This window comes from Chroicocephalus ridibundus, chromosome 2 (genome assembly GCF_963924245.1).
Source record: "Chroicocephalus ridibundus chromosome 2, bChrRid1.1, whole genome shotgun sequence".
NCBI classification, from domain to species: domain Eukaryota; kingdom Metazoa; phylum Chordata; class Aves; order Charadriiformes; family Laridae; genus Chroicocephalus; species Chroicocephalus ridibundus.
The window spans coordinates 38,178,773-38,198,972 of record NC_086285.1 but is presented as its reverse complement, the minus strand read 5'-3'; the positions used below and the strand labels follow the sequence as shown (position 1 = coordinate 38,198,972).

Sequence of the window (20,200 nt, the reverse complement as noted above, 5' to 3'; positions counted from 1 at the left end):
ACAAAGGCACATCTATCAAATATGTTTACCTGACCCATACGATCAGATTTCTATATTAAGAATCAAATCCTGAAGTAGCAGTAAAAAGGAAAGTAGAGGAACTTTGCCAGGAGCACAAAACTGGGGCAGGGGATGGACTCTGCGTCCTGTGCATGGCTGGCTGGCTGGCTGACTGACTTCTTACGGAGAAGTAAGAGCCAGGGGCCAGCCCTGCCACCACGGCACTGGGAGACAGAGAGCATGTGGTCTATATCCTGCCCCACCCATCAGGAATATTGAAAGAAAACTCAAGAATAACTGGATTTTGAGTTTTCAGTGCCAGATTTAACTTTTTGGTTTTACTCCGAAGAGACTGCAAGATGCTCATCAATTATTTAGACAATGGCTGGGGACAGAGACTGCTTTTGCACTTGTCATATAATGGATGTGACCAAATTACAAATGACAGATAATGAATCCACACTGCTGCTTCATTCTCAGTCTACTGATTTATCTTTTTATTCATATGTTTTCATGCATAAAACCCCCCAAATTCTCAGAGTTGTGTGACAAAAAACTGTACCCTCAAACCATCTGGGCAGTTTCTCTATAATTAAAAACAAGTTATTGTGACTTACAAGGACCTCATGTTTGCTGGAAGTAACCAAGTGTACAAAACACGGATGTTTTTGTTCACACACTTCTCCAAACATAAGCACACAACTGGCATTCAAGCCAATACAATAAGCATCCATACTGTCAATTTATGGGAATAAATATGGATCCATCATCACAAATTGAGCAACTGTTCGCAGAGATCTCTGTGCCAAGCTCCATTTATCTTGACGGTCTTTTTATTTTGTCTTTGAGAATTTCTCAATTAAACAGAGCGCGTAGGAAATAGCCCAATGCCACTGAGCACCCAGAATTCCCGTTGAAGGAAGTGAACGGATCAGCTTCAGAAATACTCTGTCTTTCTTCCCAGAGCAGTTATAGAAACAATATGAACTTTGAATGTAAGCAGATAAAAACAAACAAACAAAAAAAAAACTGGACGGCGAAAGCAGGACTCCCCTGCAAGTACGGCATTCTGCCCCTTTTGAACCACAGTGCCAGGTCTGGAGTGGATGCAGTAACCTGGCCATTTCCCCACAGTCTGCAACACATATTGCGGGGGTCCTTGCCACACGTTGGCAGGATCAAGTGCAAACTCCCTAACCTCAAGAACCACGAGGACAACATCTGGTCCTGCATGCAGCTGAACCTTAAGAACCACAAGGACACCATCTGGTCCTGCATGCAGCTGCTGGAGCCAGAGAACTGGAGAAATGAGAAAATGGAAAGACTCACCCAATCTGTCGATTTGTGGAAGGTGCTTGTGTAATGACTGAGCTGGACTGTGGAGATGGCATGGCTTGTTGAATCACAACGCTGGTGTCGTGGTTTGGCATCCTTGTATTTGTCAGCTGGTGAGATCCAGGTCCCGCCATTGCTCCTCCAACTGTGTTATGCATGGAGATATTCTGCAAAAATAAGGGAAATGGGAGATGGTGGAGGAAAATGAAAAAGAAATATCTTGCTTTTCCATTCTATAGGAATACAATTAGAAATCTGAAAGTATCAACAATATGAAAAGTTACTGGCTTCTAGTAAATCCCAAGTCAATAGATCTCGTAACCAACAACAATAAAGAAATGAAAAATAACTATTTACTTTTACAGGACAATATAAATGGAAAAATAACCGCAAGCTGACTAATCACTCTTCTGTGATTCTGACTTGTGATTTATAATGGGGATATTTAGCGCATATTCTCCTAACTGAACAGGATATATATTTTGTTTGAAAATGACTTCTGTGGTGAGTGCACGGCACCTTGATTTACTACATGGGTTGTTTACTGTGTACTAGGTCTGCTTAGACTGACAAGCAAATCAAGTTTTATAGTCCCAAAGTAACAAACAGTACATGGTACGTCACGAAACAGCCATTTCTATTAGACTGCATATATTTTGCAGAGCAATAATATCCCAGAAGCCTAGAATAATAGCACTGTATTTGCACATATATAACCTTTGCTTCAGGTAACTTGGAGCCCTTAAAAGGTTCTTCCAAAAAAAAAGAAAAAAGTTCACAGATAATTCACATCCACAGAGCAAACAAGCCACAGAAGATAATGATACTACTAAGGAAGTCACCATGGAATAAAACTTCTCTCCTGTTATGCCTGAACACACAATACATGCTGCTGCTAAACCGCAGGGTTTGACTTGGCCCGCGTTTAAAAACAAACAAAACTCTCAAGCCAGAGATAACCCACAGTGTATACATACGAAAAATACGGTAACCTTGAAAGCATTATTTTGCCTATCAGGCATCAAACTGTGAATTGTTAGCAGTAAGAGGAAAAAGAAACTTTCCATTGTCACCTTGTACTAGACTGAGGAAAAGAGGGGAAAAAAAAAAATAAAAAATCTTTACACACACGCTCTGCCACCAAGACTCACATAAAGCATCTTCCTGACCACTGCAATACTCAGGATTGAAAACTAAAGTTAAATTTCATTCAAAATTCCAATTTATAAGCTAATTTGTCTAGGAAACGCATAAAAACCGCAGCATGATGATAGATAAAGCTGGTGAGAAAGGAAACTCAGAGCTCTGATCAAATGTGGAGGACAGGACAGGCAGACATCATACTGAATCCCAGACCTAAAAGAAAGATTGAATTCTGAACCAAAACAAGAATAAACCCCTTGTATTACATTCCTCGTGAAAAAGAAGCCAATAATTTGAGGATCCACATTGAAGGCCTTAGCTGTTATCCCCCTATCTCCCAGTTCTTATATATTTCAGGTGATTTCCCAGGCTACTGTGGACACAGGCATCTCTCTGTTTCTTTTACAGGAGTTGTTCCAGTCTTCATAAACACGTAAAGACACAGAGGTGCTGCTGACAGCCACATGGTTAGACCACTCACCCAGTATGAAGACAACCCAGCTCTGAGTTCCTCTTCCAGAAAATTATTTACACAGTATGAATCAGGTCCAGCAGCTCCAGTGTTCACTGAGGAGCATGGATTGCATGAAGAAGCCGGACCAAGGACTTTAACTGTAATTTTTCATAGCCCACTAGTATGTCATGACCACCAGGCAACAAGAGAGAATAACCTTAGATATATGGAGTCTTTTCCAAAAGAAGTTCTCCCTCATCTACCACATTCCTATTAAAATATTGCTTCTTCAACGGATTAGTGTTTTCTGATGAAAAACCTGTTCTGTTTAAAAAATAACTAAATAAAACCAGCCAAATCTAGTTCAGCATTCAAAACTGCGCTCACTTTTTGGATCATTACAAGGTTTTGCAAAACCAGGTCTAATATCTAACCATCTGCAAGTAAATCTTTTAGCACTATCACTTCCTAAAGCTTCCCCTTTATATTAAGTGTGTGTGTTTCAATTAAAACCTATCAATATGTCATATTTAATTTTTTCAAAGTTCACCCTCATTTAATTTCTCCTTTACACTGCCCTCCAGTTTCTGAATCCTTCCATATATTTCTGTATTGCCTGTTTGCTTTTCAGTAGTATGTTTATTAGAGTAACTATTAAATTGCAAGACAGGTATACAGTACGTGTACCTCTGGGTCCACAGGGAAGCAACCAAGAAGAAAGCCATCAGTCACTCACAAGGAGTTTCCTCTGCAGTGCTGCACAACTGCCCCTTGCCGCTTCCAGCACAGATCTGCCTGCACACGCCTGCCTTGCTTCCAAGGAGGGCTGCCTGCACGAAGCCAGAGCATTGGCATGTAACTGCCCAGGATTCAGAAAGCCTTTCTCTAGATTACAGGCTCCACAGAATTCCAAGAGCTACAGAACACTGATCTGCTACGTGGGAGGATCTTTAAAGGAAACGTGGATGGTGCCATGAGTCCATGAGGCCTGGGAAGGGACAGGATGTAAACCCATGATGAACTTCACACAAGTGATACCCCAGCACTTGCCCAGATTTTGACTGGATTTTGTTGTAACGTGGCAGGGCAGAACTTAAAGATTTTATATCAGATTCCTGTGCTCCTAGATTCGGTATTTTCCATTTTCTTCTCCTTCTGTTTCCCTTGTCTCCTATAATACCTCTCTAAGGTGCAACTGGTATGAATTACGATAGCTATGAAAAATTTTGTTTGCACATAAGACATTGTAATTGCTAGCTTACACGCATAAACTTGTAACGCTGTTTCAAAAGTTTTAACAATTTCCAATAAACTGTATCTTTTGAATATGTGATGCATGGAAAGCAAAAATAGAATGAAAACATGTCAATGCATCCAGATGTCCGTTCTTCTCAGTAACACAAGTGCTGTTGTTGGGCAGGTTGTGTATACCTTTGTACTGTGCTGCCAAGAGAAAGCTTAAGATTTCCCAGCAAAATGTCAAACTCAGCATGACTCTCACATTCATAAGAAAAGGATGTGGCAATATCAGAATAATTTACATCAGTGAGATGCCTGTGAATTTACAGAGAAGTTCAAGCAAGTTCATACTTAAATGACAATGCCTGTGCTTTGAAAGATAGCAGGAAGGTAACGCACAACAGATCTGACACTAAGCCTATGTGATTTAGTCACATGCATCATGACATGCAGAATACCTCTGTATCACCAGCACAGCAAGATTAGACTCGTTGCATATGTGATGCAGACGGTCTTCAGAACTCCCAAAATGGCCTTGCTGTGTTGAGCTCCGCACCTGATTCTGAATGGATCTGGATAGCATATTAATGAGCTCCTTGCAGACAAGACTTTGGGCCCTTCTAGAAACAGGACAAATTCAGCAACATATAGTTGAGTTGTTCTTTGGCTAGGCTGCTTCCAGCTTTACTCTTAAGGAGTTCTGCCTGCTCTTCCATCAAGGATCCATGAAGAACATCTCACTTTGACTCCCCTTTTCACTCTCTTCCAGCTCTTAAGCCGATGGTTAAGATTAATTGGTACTAGGTGGGGAGCTCCCAGCACTCCAACTCAGAGAGCAATGATGCAGACAGAGCTCTCCCTCTGCTTTTAACGCTCCCAAGACCTGCCCATACTCTGAGAGAGTATGACACACACTCAGAGTTTTCTCAGAGATCTTCACAACTGTCCTTCAGCATTAGAAGAGGGCATACGAGCTTATTGTTATTATTATCCATTTTATTAAACTGAACCTAAATGTTCACACAGGGAACAGGCCACCAGCATGCCAGGACCTGTAGAGACATGAAAGACATCCCCTGCCCTTAACATTCATTTAATGAATCTTAATTAAGATCCAATAAATTAAGAGACATTTATCTCCTCTAGGACTAAGTTTCATCCTCACCAAAGTTCCCAGTCACTCCCACTGAAGCAGAAACTAGGATTATAACATTGAAGAGCTTTTACAGAAATGCAACCTTTGTCCATGCGCTCATACTGTACTCTCCAGCGGTATTTAACATTCAAATAGAAAAAATAAAAAACAAGAAGCCATATCCACAAACCACTTTTAAATCAACATGCTCATTCTCAACCTTTCCAGCTGCCAGAGGAAAGGGAATAGATCATCATCAGCTTGACTTCTCCCCAGTTACACTGTATTCCCCATTTTAGCTTCAGACTTTGAAGAAAACGTTTGAGCATTTTTCTCCCACATGCAACCATTTAACGTTGGATAGGCAACACACTTCTTTTTTCTAAAAGCTAAAAACTTCTTGAAGTCATGCTTCCATGTTCTGGTGGAGAGGATTACACATCACTCCGCAAGAACACACACCCTGTTGGCACGCACAACAGAGAAATGACGGCTCCACAGACACAGGCGAAATACACCCCGCGTCTCCAGGCAGTCACCATTTCCACTAAACCCCGGTTCTTCCAGAGAAACACCCATCCATGTCACACGGCACCACCTGTGTCACACATCTCCATCTACTGAAGGCAAAGGATGAAGAACGTGGATACATCCTTTACCATCCAGTATAATATTCTGAGTATCAAACAGACTGTGTTTGTGGTTTTAAACCATAGGAGCTAGTTTCTGAACCAAAGCCAGCTTATATTTTCCTACTATTCTTTTTCAGCTGTGAGGTTTAATGAAAATTGCAAATACTAGTTTTATACAAACTGAAGACTCATTCAGGATTGTTCAGAGTGAGCTTTCAGATCAACAGAGCTGTCACCTACAACCAGTTGTATGTAAATGTATTTTGCAGATTATTATGTAAATTCTAAAGTCAGAAGGTATTTGCCATTAAAAAATGACAGAAAAATCCAATTCGTCTAAAACAAAGACAAAGCACTTTTTTTGCATTTTTTTTCTGTTTTCTGCAAAAAATCATTTAACGATGCTTTCCCAAACAGCAACTTTAAATATTTTTCAAATAATTCAAGAAAAAAGGCATTAACTTTAAAAAAAAATAGAAATCAAATATACAGCAATATTTTAGAACTTATATAGCCTGGCCTCTCAATTAATATCTTTTAACAAGGATAAATATTCTAAGCTGTCCCACTTTCAAGCATTTTACAGTTTATGGAGAAAGAAAACACATAACCTAATGTCTTCCAGAAGGCTCTATAGACACAGGATTGAGGGCAACCAAGATACACATTGAAATGGCAGCTACATGTGCCCTTTTAAGAAGCATACAGTAGCATCTTGCCTGATTATGGAGATGGTAACTTCATGATACATATAATGCACACATGAGTGGAAGCCACCAGTGACTCACTCACCCATTGCACACGCTGCTTACACAACCAAACTACCTGCTGCCTTAGAAACTTGGAAGACATTGCCGTAAAGAAAATTATAGACTAAATGTGGCAAATCACGGCAGGCTTCAAAATTATTTTAATCATATACAACCTCCATCAAAATGAATTCTCTCCCGCCAGAGAAAAAAAAAAAATTCATCTCAAAACAAAAGTTATCAAATCTCCCCAGAAAACAGCACCAACTCATTTATCTTCTCATTATTCAGATCAATGTGTAAAGAAAACACCCTCAACACCAGCCCATCACAACTGCTTCATCTCTTACTAGCGTGCAACATCTGAACTGCCATAAGCACGGAACTAAGCGAGCTTGCTGTCCACCCAAAGCCAGCAAACATGGCAGAGGAACTAGGGAAGAAAACGGAGATAAAAAAAAATGAATCATATTACTAATGCAGTTCGAGGATTACAGGAAAAAGAAAATCTATTACAAAGATTTAAATTTTTTTTAAAAAAAGAAAAAGTTCCATTATGCAAGAGAATGTAAACTTGGTGGAGACTGAAATCAATACTTTTTCTTTTTTTAAACTGTAACATCTGTATAGCTCGAATGAGAAAAAGCACTAAAGCAGAAAAAAAGGACACAGAAAGGAACTGCTGGAAAACGCTGTGTGGTACCATTAAACACAGGGACAAAGCCCTAGGAAGATCTTATTGCAGACTGCTAAAATCTAGCTCCTTTACTAAGCGAGAGGTATGAAGTCACTGAATGAGGCTGACACATAAAAAAATACAGAACTGGTGCCAAAGGATCGATTCCTCAAAACATTTCAAAGAAAGGCAAATGCTCACTTAACAGCTACTTGATAAAAACGGCACATTAAAAAGAACCAGCAGGCATGATACATCCCAGAATGCAGAAGGACTCTTCCCTGCCCCCAGGCCCCATCTAACGTCTACCCCTGAACTGGACACAATGCTGGAGACTCAAAAGCCACGAGCAGTACGAGTACATCTGACTTCTTGAACCCCGGGCACCACTGCTCAGTCAAATGTTATCAACCTGATCTTCTTAGGGGTAAAAATGTAAAGAAAAATTAAACCCCTTACTCAAAAATGACAAGTAATGATAGGCAGATGGGGGAAGAAGGGAAACATTACTCTCACTGAAATCATAAAGCTTTGAATCCGTACTTATCAGTCTCGGCCACTGGTTTCCAATTTTTTGGATCACAGACCTCTGTCAACCCTCTGAATTTCTCACAGAGCACTCTGTGCTCTTATCATAAATTGTGTAATTAAGGCAAGATGGTTCCACAGACCAGCTGCAGATGCCTCACCGCAGCTTTGCGACCACCAGCAGTTCACAGACCCAAGTTTAACCATCACCCAAAATCCGCTTCAGAGCACCATGACGAGAATTTCTTGACAAAAAGAGATAACATTTCTAAAGGTATATACAGACTTCAGTAGCACGAGTCCTTTTTTTTCAAAATGTCTTCAGCCTTTTGGAGCCTTAGCAAACAATTACTGTTAATTAATAGATCGGACTTGTGTTCTGGGGCTGGCGGGAGGCTTGCAAATTTTTTTCCTAAATATGCTGGAGCGTGCAGGGAAACTTCCTATTTGTTTTAAGATAGGATGGACTAGTCTTAAATGTAGATGTGCTAGCTGCTCCTGAAGTGGCAAAAACAGAAAAAAAAAAAAAACCAGAAAAAAAACTCATAAATAATCTTTTTATCCTGTTTTCTTTCAATAGCTGTTACTTTGTTATCACAAAGGCTTTCTGAGATACACTGAATGATGCAAATGAAACCTCAGGTCTGCTTATCTCCGGCAGACTGCACGGTGCTGCTAAGAAGCCTGGCACAAGGCACAGGACAGACATATGAAGTGCTAAGCCAGGTATAAGCCATCTCAAGGCTGCAGCAGTCACCACCATAACTCGAAGTCCGAAGGGCCCATGTAAGCACTACTAATCCTCTCAAGGCCGCTGCCTGAAGGGTGACAGCCCTGCACAAAATCTCCGCAACACAGCTCGCGGCGCGGGAGAACCTTTGACGTGCCTCCACTTGGCCTCTGGCCCTTGGGTTCCCGGAGTGCACCGTCACCTCCTCTGGTCTCTTCCTTGCACCTTCTGGGGAAAACGTACGTGAAACTTGTTCCAGGGGCAAGTTAAGCCTCCCTGCCCATCCTCCACTTCGGCTGCTGGTTTGAGCAAATGCTCCGACTCCTCTGATATTGTGAACGAAATGCGGGAGATTTAGAATTTTTGGTCTTTTATCTTAATTTTTGTGACATGATCTAATTACAGACATTCAGTGGTGCCCTCTAATTACCAGTAGAAATGAATACTGAAAGATGACCCTTGTCTTCCACGATTCCCTCCCCTCTTCCCCCACTACCCTCCTCATGCCCTTTTCAGCGTGTCTGTCCAGACTATGCTTTTGACATATGAAGCCTTCTTTACATACACAGTAAGTAATATATGGTGCGTACCAGATGTACCCATGACAAACCATTTACTAGGGGAAAGGAAAAAAGCAATATAAAGCAAATGCAACGAATATATTTTAAAGGAGAAGGAAATTTTGAAAGACTGGTCTCACCAGAGTTTGAAAGGAAATAGCTTCTCTATGGGAAAAGATGACATCAGATTGCATGCTTATGTCTTGAAGTTTCCTACAGATATCTCCTATTTTCCTCAGGGCTGCTTGTTTCATACACAACCACTTGCCCAAGATAGCGATTTAAGCAACATAGCACAAAGGGCTGCTTCTGTTCAAATAAACATCAGTAACACCAAGTGTGCATAGCCCAGTTCGGGTCACTCAGGGTGTTTTGCACTGCTGACACCACACTACGTCCTGCTAATTGGGAGGCTGCAAAACAGGGGAAGCACAACTGGCTGCGTGGCTCTACCCAGTTCTGTCATACTTTATGCAAAAGCCATAAACTGACTATTTCGTTTCTTCCAAGTTGCCTATTGTGACATTTATAAACAGGAACCTGGCAGCATGTCAATGGTGCAAACTGATTTCCTTTTCTAAATACAATTTTAAAAAGCAAATAAACAAGGTTATGCCTGCTAATGAAACATTATATGCCATGCTGGAGCTAGTTTTTCTCAAATGTATTCTCTAGAGCAGATGGAACACCAATAAACACAAAACAACAAACCCTTTTATAAAAAGCATGTTTATAAGAAAATACATTCTCCATAGAACTTTGTCTAAGGAAAAACTGGCTTATATCTGTAATGTTATCTTGGGGACCCAATTATGGTCCCATTAGATTGCTGTAAACAAGGGAGCTTGCTATGAATTTCAAATGGAGAAGGGATAGTGAGAAACTTGAAAAGGAAGAAAAGAGATTTGCTAGTATACTTACTAGGTGTAATTCCTAGAGGCCTCAGTTGAAATCAAGGCCTTATTGTGCTAAAATCTGTATAGACACATTGATGGACTACACTTGCTCGCAAGCCTTAGAGTCCAGAGACAAAGTAAGGAAAGCGGAACGAAAAAAAAGAGAAAGTGATTTTTGTAGCCAAAAATCAGGACTCAATGGAAGGGATCTTTTTTCCAAGTCCAGTGTCTTAGCCACTATTTTGCGTGGTTTCTCGGCATCTAATATTTATATATGAATTCAGAAAACCAGGAAACTTTAAATTAAGGAAAAAAAAAGCAAAAATGAAAAAAACAGTATTATAAGCTCTACTCTTCATTTTTTCCAGCACTATAATTTCATTTCTGTAAATCAGACAGAATGCATGTACAAAGTGGGTACTCAAAGAACCTTCTCAAAGTAGGTGCATGTCAACTTTTGCAGGACAAGCAATTAGACGTCCAAAAGCAGCTGCCAGATCTGGAGGCCAGTCAGAGGGTAGTTGAAAACCTGGCTTTCCTTTCTTTATTGTAAGGAGTTTTGTTTTTATCCATCGTGAAACAGAAAGCTGGGAGGGGGGGAAGGCGGCAGCCCTCCAGGAATTGCTTTAAACAAGCCTTTGATACTGCTAACTGAAGGCACTAGGCCTTTCAACATTATGCAAGCCATTTATAATCTGTTACTAGCAAATTCACAGAGACAGGACTTTGGCATTTAAATTTGTTATATTTTATTTAAAGCTTCTTTGAAATCCTCATCATTGATTTCACTGGCGTAAGTTATTGGCATCATGCACGAGTTACAGCAATGGCTGTTTGACTGCATTCAATGACCAGAGCATTTTTTAGACAGAGCAGTTGGTAAAGGAGAGCAAGGATGATAGCAACAAAACAGCCAGTGATTTTCCATTCAGGCAGTTTCAAGCAGAAAACCAGCAGGCTTAACTTTTCTGCTAAGAAGTCAAGTGGAAACGCTGCTACCCTGGTAATAAAATGGATCTCCTAAATATTCTTTTAATCCCACCTCACTGTATCAGTTATGTTGGGCCAGGCTGACTAGGACTACATGGGGGATAAAACAAAATGCTGGGAAAAGTCCAGGAGCCAAGGCCAACGGTGGCCTCAAAAAGCACCCAGACAGACCATTTGCTACATACAAGGGACCATAGGTCTAACCAGTGGAGTGGGTTGACAAGCAAAGCGGTAGGAAGTAGTTTTGTCAGTGAAAATCATACAAGGAATACCGAAGCATCAAGCTGAGATCAAGTTAATTCACCAGACCTCCTGGGAAGTAATCCCAAAGGCAAGCATGCAGTTTTGCAGCATCCACAATTGTTTCAATCAATTTTACATTGATGTTTTGGGAGAGGAAAGCTAGCTTAGTCTAGATCTTGGACTGAAAGAATTTAGAGAATGAGGTTCATCTGTTGGAAACATTCAGACAAAATTGATAATCTTTGTAGCCATAAGAGTTTAAAACGTTAGAGTTTAGGAAGGTAATCAGACTGTGTACACAGAAGGCAAAAAAGTTAAATACACTTGTAGCTAAGAAAAGTTCACTTTCAGTGTGTACAGCAAGGGATAAAGACAAACAGGTATCACAAGAAAGTCTTTTCTGAATCCTCAAAGATGTTTCTAACATTCTGCAGTTTGGTTAAAGAGAAGTACGCCCTTGTCCATGTCTGCCTTGGTTTCAGCAGTTACCTTCTGCAGCGGCAGACAGGCAGGAAAAAAACACTAAGACTCGGAGAACAAACGTGCTTGGAAGAAAGAGAAACCAATAGTAGTCTTCCTGCAAAAAACAGTTGACCGCCCATTGATGAAAGGACGCAACTGTCTAAAAGCACAGCTTGCTGGTGAAATGAAAGAAGAGCTACTGTTAACAGGAAATAAATCAAATAAGCAAACTGGTTTCGAGTCGGGACACAGAGCTTCCCAGGACTGGGACAGCAGAAGAGATCAGAAATAATAACCCCTTGGACTCCAAAGGTGTTCTGCAGGTCAGGTACACCAGGAACTGCATAGCTGTCCTTCTCCTCACTCTGCTACAGATTTACTGCATAACTTTGAGCAAATTACTTCACATTCTTCTGCCTGACATCTAAAACAGGATGAGTATCAACAACTACAGAGTGCTTGGAAGTGACAAGACATGAATAGCTTTTAGAGACAACACAGTATACCTAGGAAGGCAGTAATATAGTAGTGACAGAGCAGAAGGGTTTTTTGGTAAGAGAACAACTCTACAGGAGTCACATGCATTTGAATTTCAACCTCACAGAAATGACAAGAGATCATAACCAAGATACTCTAATTAGTACACAGAAGAGTTATATAATGAATACCGTTAGAAGACTAGCAAAACAAAAGAACAGTTCTTTGGTGACTAGAAAGAGGAAAACAGAGAACGTGTCCATTAGTAAAAGCGAAGGATGACTGCATGCTCAAGTCCAGATAGCATTGTAGAATCTATTCTTCAGAGAAGGGGAGCTCATCCTCAGCAGAAAATTGGACACAATTAAAGCACTCCTGGGTGCGCATCCAAATCTGGGCACTAAAAGTCGCAAGTCATTTTAGAAGAGTCAGGCTATAAACCTTACTGAAGTCACACAGTGGTGGTGGTGGAGGAGGCAGGGAATGATCAATTGTAAAAACAGGACACACGGCTCAGCTTCTTTTCTGACCGGAGTAAACGGAGAGAACAACAAACAAGCCACACTATATTTGATAATGCTACCAGACAACCATCCAGATGTACACGCTTCCAGTCACACTAATTAAATGTGGTGTGGAGCCATCCTGGGGAAATTACGTGCTGTTCCTTTAGAGTACCACACGCTTCTGAAATGGCTCGGGGAGGCCTCATTCCACCTGAGGAGCCACAACACGCATTTTCCTACATAATAAACAATTGGTCCTCCTGTAGTGGTGTGATCCAGCCAGATGGACAACTTTATACAAGGAGGCAAAACATAATTCAGGCAATGGGAAGCAGGAGTTTCAGCTGAGCCATGAACGAAACAGTGCAGGTGTGAATCCTTGAGGAACAACCTAGCTGCACAAGGAGAACTGGTACTCTCAGTGACTGCCCTTCTCCACACAGCAGCTTTTTTAAACCCACCTAACTTACGGTTAGGTTGGAAGTTATTACTACACAAGACTCAAAATACAGCTGCTGTGGAGTCCAGGAAGTGCTGTCTGGTTTTTCTTCATCATCAGAAGACCACGGAAAGGATTGGGCTTTGGAAATCCATTGGATCACACTGTCTAAACACAAGGAAATAGGTTTTCCAGTAAGATAGTGCTCTGAAGGTGATTCTCTGCATGTTTTAGTCTGTCTGCCAGTTCTCTAGGAAAATTACAGTGGCAACTCCTGGTCACAGACAGTATTTTACAGACTTAAGCTGAAGATAGCTGCTAAATAGCATAACCTTCAGCATTCCCGGTGATCCGTATATAGGAAAGGCAATGCAACCCGTGTGTGATATTCTGAAAGCCATTTCCCAAACATCTCATAACTGAATGCTTGAACTCATTTCAAATACTTGGCACAAATTGTCATATTTGAGATCAACGGCTAAAAAGCCAGTGCTGTTTGTGACTCAGCGTAAGGTCTCCTTCAAAACACGGGGCACCATCTCACATTTCTGACACACAGTTGTGAATGAGTTTGCAAAGCTGAATCCAGTGAGTCTGGATTGCTAAAGCTGGCCCAGAATTTTGCCCAGAGTTTCATACTTTCAAAAGATTCAAACAAAAAAGCTGGTAAGTTTGTCTGGATTTACTAATTATTTCCCATATAGTAAGACCAGAAATTTTAATCCTCCCAACAAGATTTATTAGGTATTGGCAGGGATGCGCATGTAAGTTTAGCATTCAGAGAAAAGCTATTCAACAAAGAAAGAGAGAGAAAGAGAGAGAAAGAGAGAAAGAGCGAGAAAGAGAAAAAAAAAGATGTAAACTCAATGAGATTCAAGGCAAAAAAAATGAATGAAGATTTGTGTGATACTAAAGAATATTCTTTGTTCTTTGAGATTATTTGCTTTAAGGCAGCAATATGATAGTCTGAATTTTAATAAGATATGGTAAAGAGCCTGTGATGTAGGGAGGCCAAAATGATTACTCTTTCTTCAAAAAGGACAGACAACGTACTACCCTACAATACTTGGTCTGTCTCTTCTTACAGTAAACATTGCTAATGCTCCTGGAGAGGGGCTGACCTTGCCAGCCAATTACATTATGCTAATTTGTCTGTTACTATAACTCCTACAGAGGCATTCACAGCTCAAAGCAGGACAGAGATTTATATTGTCTCTTCCAAGCTGCAGACTATGGACGTTAATCTCTCTCTCCCCCTCTCTTCCCCTCCGGTTACAAGTCTACATGGCAATATCTACAGGCAGCGCCACTGCACATTCAAAGCGACAGTTATTGCCAGCTTTATTCAACTTAAAAGACAAGCCGTTGTCCTACCTTGCCCTTTTAATAACTGTCACTCTATCTAAGAAAGCATACGCTTGGCAACAGCTGTTTTCCTATGAAAACATATGGTTTCTTATATGCTTTTGAAAACACCACAGGAATGTATTTGCTTGCTAGATGCTAGTGCCGTGTCACTATATCAAGCAACAAAAAAATCATCGAAAGGAACTGCAATACGTTTTCTATGTTACACTCATGTATTACAAAAATACGTATTGTTTTAAAGCAACAAAAAATCATCCAGCTGAAAAGATTCAATGTTAAAATAAGGTTCATAATTTAGGAGTTATGTGCACTACAGTATTACTTAAAGATGCGATCAAAACCTTGGTCTTCTACAAACATGTAGCCAATATGATGCTTCATGCAGGCAGTTTACAGTCCATATTGTGTCATGGAGAAAAAAAATGTCTCACGAGATGTGGCTCTTCTAACTGCTGGAAAGATCAGAAGCTTCCCTAACATCTTTCAGTTGAGATATGATAAACAGAGTATCAAAAACAATTGAGTCACCTCAGTTTATAATAAACTACCGTCCATCAAGTAAACCACAGTAATGACCTTTACATGCTTCTCTCCCTCCATCCATAATATTTAGGGCAAGCTGAGTATTCGCATGGCCAGTCGCATGTCAGAGAAGATAAAAAGAAGCAAACTTGTTTGGCTACTTTAACTCAGATGTGCTCAGTCTAGGGCCAGGCTACCCTGAAAGCTAAATATTTTGGTAAATAAAAGTTCTGGGTGTGGTTTTGAAACTGATTTCAACATCACTGACATAAAAACACAAAAAGTTTTCAAAGTGTTAAGGCGACACTTAGGGAAGTTACAGGTCATCAGGAAAACAAGAAAAAAACAAAAACGTGGCTTACGAGAAGGTCTTACAGAAATTTCCCATTGGCTCTAAAAATAATTCCACTGGGATGTTTGCAGAAAAGAGAGAAAGAGAGAAAGAGAGAAAGAGAGAAAGAGAGAAAGAGAGAAAGAGAGAAAGAGAGAAAGAGAGAAAGAGAGAAAGAGAGAAAGAGAATTGTATTCAATCCAGTTTATGCTCTAGGATCAACATTATCAAGAAAACCACCCAAACTTTACTGCAAGAGCTTCTGAACATACCAGCATTTCTAGGTGGTATTACAGTACTTCTCATAGAACTTCAAAATTTTTACACCTGTGTCTTTATGGCAGTTAAACACAGGGTCACACAAAAAAAAAAACCCAAACCCCGTCACACTGGAACGTTAGTGTTTTATTACCTATTAACAGTGAGAGGGCACACACAGAAGTCCACACAAATCTGTATCCCTGACTTTACTATTTCCAGCAGATCATGTTGCACTACAGCCTGCAGTTAATGCCCTGAGCCACAGCCTGACTTTTAAGAAGGTGCTTAAGCACGTGGTGCACAGAGGTCAGGAAAGCTGATGAACAGCAAGAACTGGTGAAACTCCTGTGACAGCTCGAAGTATGGCCCTCAGGCATCTGGTCGGCCCCTTTCCATGGGTTATGATTCTGTCCACACAGTTTCGGAAAGGTAACACTTGCCTGGTGGGCACATATGCCACTATGAGGATCCAGCATTTTGCAACCTATTGGCAAATGTGCCATAAACCCGTACTGACCCCTGGCTTTTCACCTTCTTTCTAAAAGTAAGCAGCAACTGAAGACTTAATAAGATGCCTGGAAAGAGGAGACATAAGAAAACAAGTTGATTCCTTGTGCAACTGTTCCTGCCACTGAGGATCTGATGCACCAGGGGCAAACCTACAAAGCCTCTGGAGAAGATTAATACAGGATGTTTCTCTTGGAACATAGGAACTGTATTATCACTGAAAGTGATATAAGCCAAGGGAGGGAATGGAAAGATACCCTCATCTGAAAAAAAAGATGCTTTGCAGTTAGCAAATAGAGGTATAACCTCATCAGCCTGGTTAGACACCACCAAGAAATTATGAAAACAACTTTCAATACCAGCTTCTTAACAGGACACAGTGCTCTCAAGACCAGAAGATAACCGGGAGCACCTTTTGCTCTCTCTTTCAAGCTCAGGTGAAGAGCAAGGTTAAAAAGCAAAGAGCCTAGGTAATGGAGGCAAACATACGTGGCACTCATCAGATCTGCAATCTACAAGACAGAAGGATTCACCACGAAATCAGATTCACTTCCTCTTCTGTACACTAAAGACTCAGCAGGAAGGAAGGAAAAAAAAAAAAAAGGTGCAGCCTGCCATTCAGAGGTTTTATATTCTGCCAAAAACAATGGTAATGTGTTCCCATTTCACTTCAATTTGTAATCTGTAACTCCAGTTCTTCACTAGAAAAGGAAGAAGAAAAGGTTGCTTTACAAACACATGTCCAATCTTTCCGAATGCATCAAATAGTTTTGTGTGATAACAGGTATTTTCATAAGGCACAACAGTATGAGAGGACTTAAATGTACATATAACAAAACTGAAACCAACTGCTTAAGATATCATTCAGCACACAGCATGTAAAAAATTAATTAAAATATTTGTAAAATGATATTGTTCACCTACATTTCTCTTCAGAATAAGAACTGGCTTTTCCATGAAGCCAGTTAATTTGCTGGTAATGATCAACACGTGATATATTTCTGAAGTCTCCAAAATTTAATTTTCTACTCATTTTCCAGCTGATGAACAAAAGGAAACTGCTCTTCCTGCATAATTAACTTAGCTTATACTCCTATCATGAACAGTCTATACAAGGCGATATCTGTACTATCCATATGACAGTCTCATCTGGCGTTGCTATGCATGCAGGCAAAAATCACACTCCAACAACTCCAGCAAAACTGACCTCATGCTAGAGGTGACCTAAGATTACCTCGTTTAAGATACAGATATCCTCTGTATCAAGCAACATTTTCAAAAGATGTAGTAAAAGGAGAGTGCACTATAAAAATATTTTTAAACTGGAGCTTTCCAATCAGTTCGATGGGTTTACATGAGCGAATCTGGTCCCTTTTTGAAGTTTTAAAAATTTCTGCATTGCAAGTATAACTTCTGGTTATCTCTTTATTAACTATAACTGGCAGAAGCTTATCTGCTTGACAGGAAAGAGAAGGAGCATTTAAAATTACCAGAGTACCACATTGCTTTACATCCTAAAAGGGGTGAGGGTGTCTTGCTGGCATGGAAGTCAAAGTGACAGGGATCTGATCCAGACAACATCTGTACAGAAAGCACATTAGGTTCCTTAGCTGCTCAGCTCTTTCACACTGTATTAATAGTCCTTGAATTCATCAACTCTGGAACAAGCAGAGATTTTTTTCTTTTCTTGGAAAAACATGCTGTGGTATTAGGCTAGTAATTTAATCTTGTTGGCAATATAATAGTTATGGTATAATCCCTCATGTTATAAAAGTAATTGCCATAATCATAACCTACATTGAATTATTTCTTTTGCTACAGTGCGGCTGCAGCGGTTTCCCACTCCCAACCTGCCGTCCTATCGCTGCGGAGACAAGAAAGGGCAGAAAGCAGAGCTCACAAAACACTACTACAGCCCATCCCTCTCTCCCTTGCCTAATAGCAAGTGACTCCCCATCCCAGTTAATAAAGAGCTCCTTGTCCCTCCATTATGCAGTGTAATCTTTAAAAGATTACATTCTCATTTGGGAATGAGCCAAGAGCCAGTGGGAAATTCTCTAGTAAATTGGATAGGGAGACAACAATATGAAGGGCAGCTGGATGGGAGCACATTTTTTTCAGGGCATTCCTGTTCCTGGGGCCCTCCGGCATTGTTCGAAGTCCTGCAGTCTCGGCTCTTTTCACTGCTCTGTTGTCAGGATAATGCAATTCAAGAAGAAGGGGACACAGATTAGCTGGTTTGAAGATGGAATGTGAGGAAGTGAAGACTGAAAAGCAGTAGTAAGAAAAGAAGGGGAAAGCCCAATTATATTTTTAAGACTTACCACCTTATGTAAAAACAAGGGAAGAGCACTTTGTTTTAAAACACTGTACTAAGTTTATCAACCACAATAGTAAAATATGTGTTTTTCCTTCCCCGACTGTCATCAAGAAGGCTATTTGAGCACTCCATCACTAATAGCATATTAAAGTAGTATTTTGAAAGGCACGTTTCCCTCACTGCCCATTTCCCCTTGCCTGCACCTTCCAACAGATGCATTTGCTCTGTGGAACTTACTTTCCACCCCACCCTACCTGTGATCCAGGACGGAGAAAACCAAAACAACACGGGGCAGGCAGCTCTACCCCATTTATTCCTGCACACAGAAGGGTGCAAGTGAAGGAGAAAAGCAACTGGATTTTTTTGGGTTGGTTGTTTTTTTCTTCCATTTTTATTGTTCTTTAAAAGTACTTTCTCAAGAAGTCACACAAATTTATGTATACAGAAGACTGGATAGGTGCCTCATGTTTACTTGGTCAATAATGGCATACATATACTACCATCTTAGCACCACTTTTTGTTAGAAAGTACAGAAATCTCAGGGGGAAAAAAATGAAAAAAGCTATAACAAATTAACTTTTTTTTAAAGTAACAGATCTTTTTTATTCATCCAGAAAAATAAGTTTTTAATCATAACATGAAATTCCAATCATTATTCCTTTTCATGTAACATAATTAAGTAAGTTATTAGGAGGAAGTAAAAAAATAGTTGCCACAGCAGGGTATCGGAAAGGTTGTTTTTACCCTTAAATTGCTGTTCAACCAACTACAACTTTCTTCACCTGCAAGACTCAAGTAACAACGGTTACCTATAGTCCATGGGAGGCAGTAGTTAAAATACATTAAAATAGAGGATTGTTTGCAATTTAAGATCTTAGTGTTGGGAAGTCCTGATTCAGCAAACTATCTCTATTCAGCAAACCTCTACACACATGCTTGAAGTTAACCACATGTTTAAGAGCTATTGAAGTACACGGACTTTGGCCCCATTTCAGAAAAATCGGTTATATACACATTTAACTGGCTGAGATGGATGAAGCAAAGAAAAGAAATCGGGATAAGAGAACTGTACCTGAAAAAGATTCCAGCCAAACAATAATCCACAAAATAAGAACTTATGTGCAGAGGTGTAATACACTTAATAGCTTTCCTGGTTTTCCTGAAATATATATGTTGGCATTTACACTTGCATGACTTTAGTGTATTGAAAAAAAAAATAAATAGCATAAATGGGAGAGAACTATGGTAACTACTTGTCATTAGAGAAACAGGCCTTACCATAGATCTATACATCCCAAGCAAGATACACGTAAATCTCAGAGATAAGAAATGGAGTGTGATGAGAGAAAGAATATTTTATAAAGACCACTGAAAGCAAAAACAACAGCATCCAGGCTTACTCTCCCTTCCTCTTTTTCAGGGAAAAACTATTCTAATACCTAACACCAACCGAGCATCTCCATCTCTCCTCTTCTCTTGTACAGACACATCCCTTCACATCTCAATTCAACATTAAGCCGAGAAACTAACTCAGTTTCCCTGAAGCAAAGTTTCTTTCTTCTTTTTTTTTTTTCTTTCTTTTTTTTTTTTCTGGGGAGGGCAGTGGGGGGACAGAAAAGGAAATTATATTTTTCACATTCCTCTATCTCTGCTCATCCAATTCTGCTAACAAGTACATCACAGGAATATTTTAATAC

General features: G+C 40.1%; 1 protein-coding gene across 4 annotated transcripts in view; it reads right to left on the bottom strand.

Annotated features, from left to right (window-relative positions):
- Positions 1-20,200, bottom strand: part of CREB5 (cAMP responsive element binding protein 5) — a 260,697-nt gene that overhangs the window by 173,133 nt on the left and 67,364 nt on the right. For all 4 annotated transcript variants that reach the window (XM_063325090.1, XM_063325093.1, XM_063325089.1 and 1 more), the window contains one exon: positions 1,330-1,502. In XM_063325090.1, the coding sequence (XP_063181160.1) occupies positions 1,330-1,502 (173 nt within the window). The remainder of the gene's footprint in view (positions 1-1,329; positions 1,503-20,200) is intronic.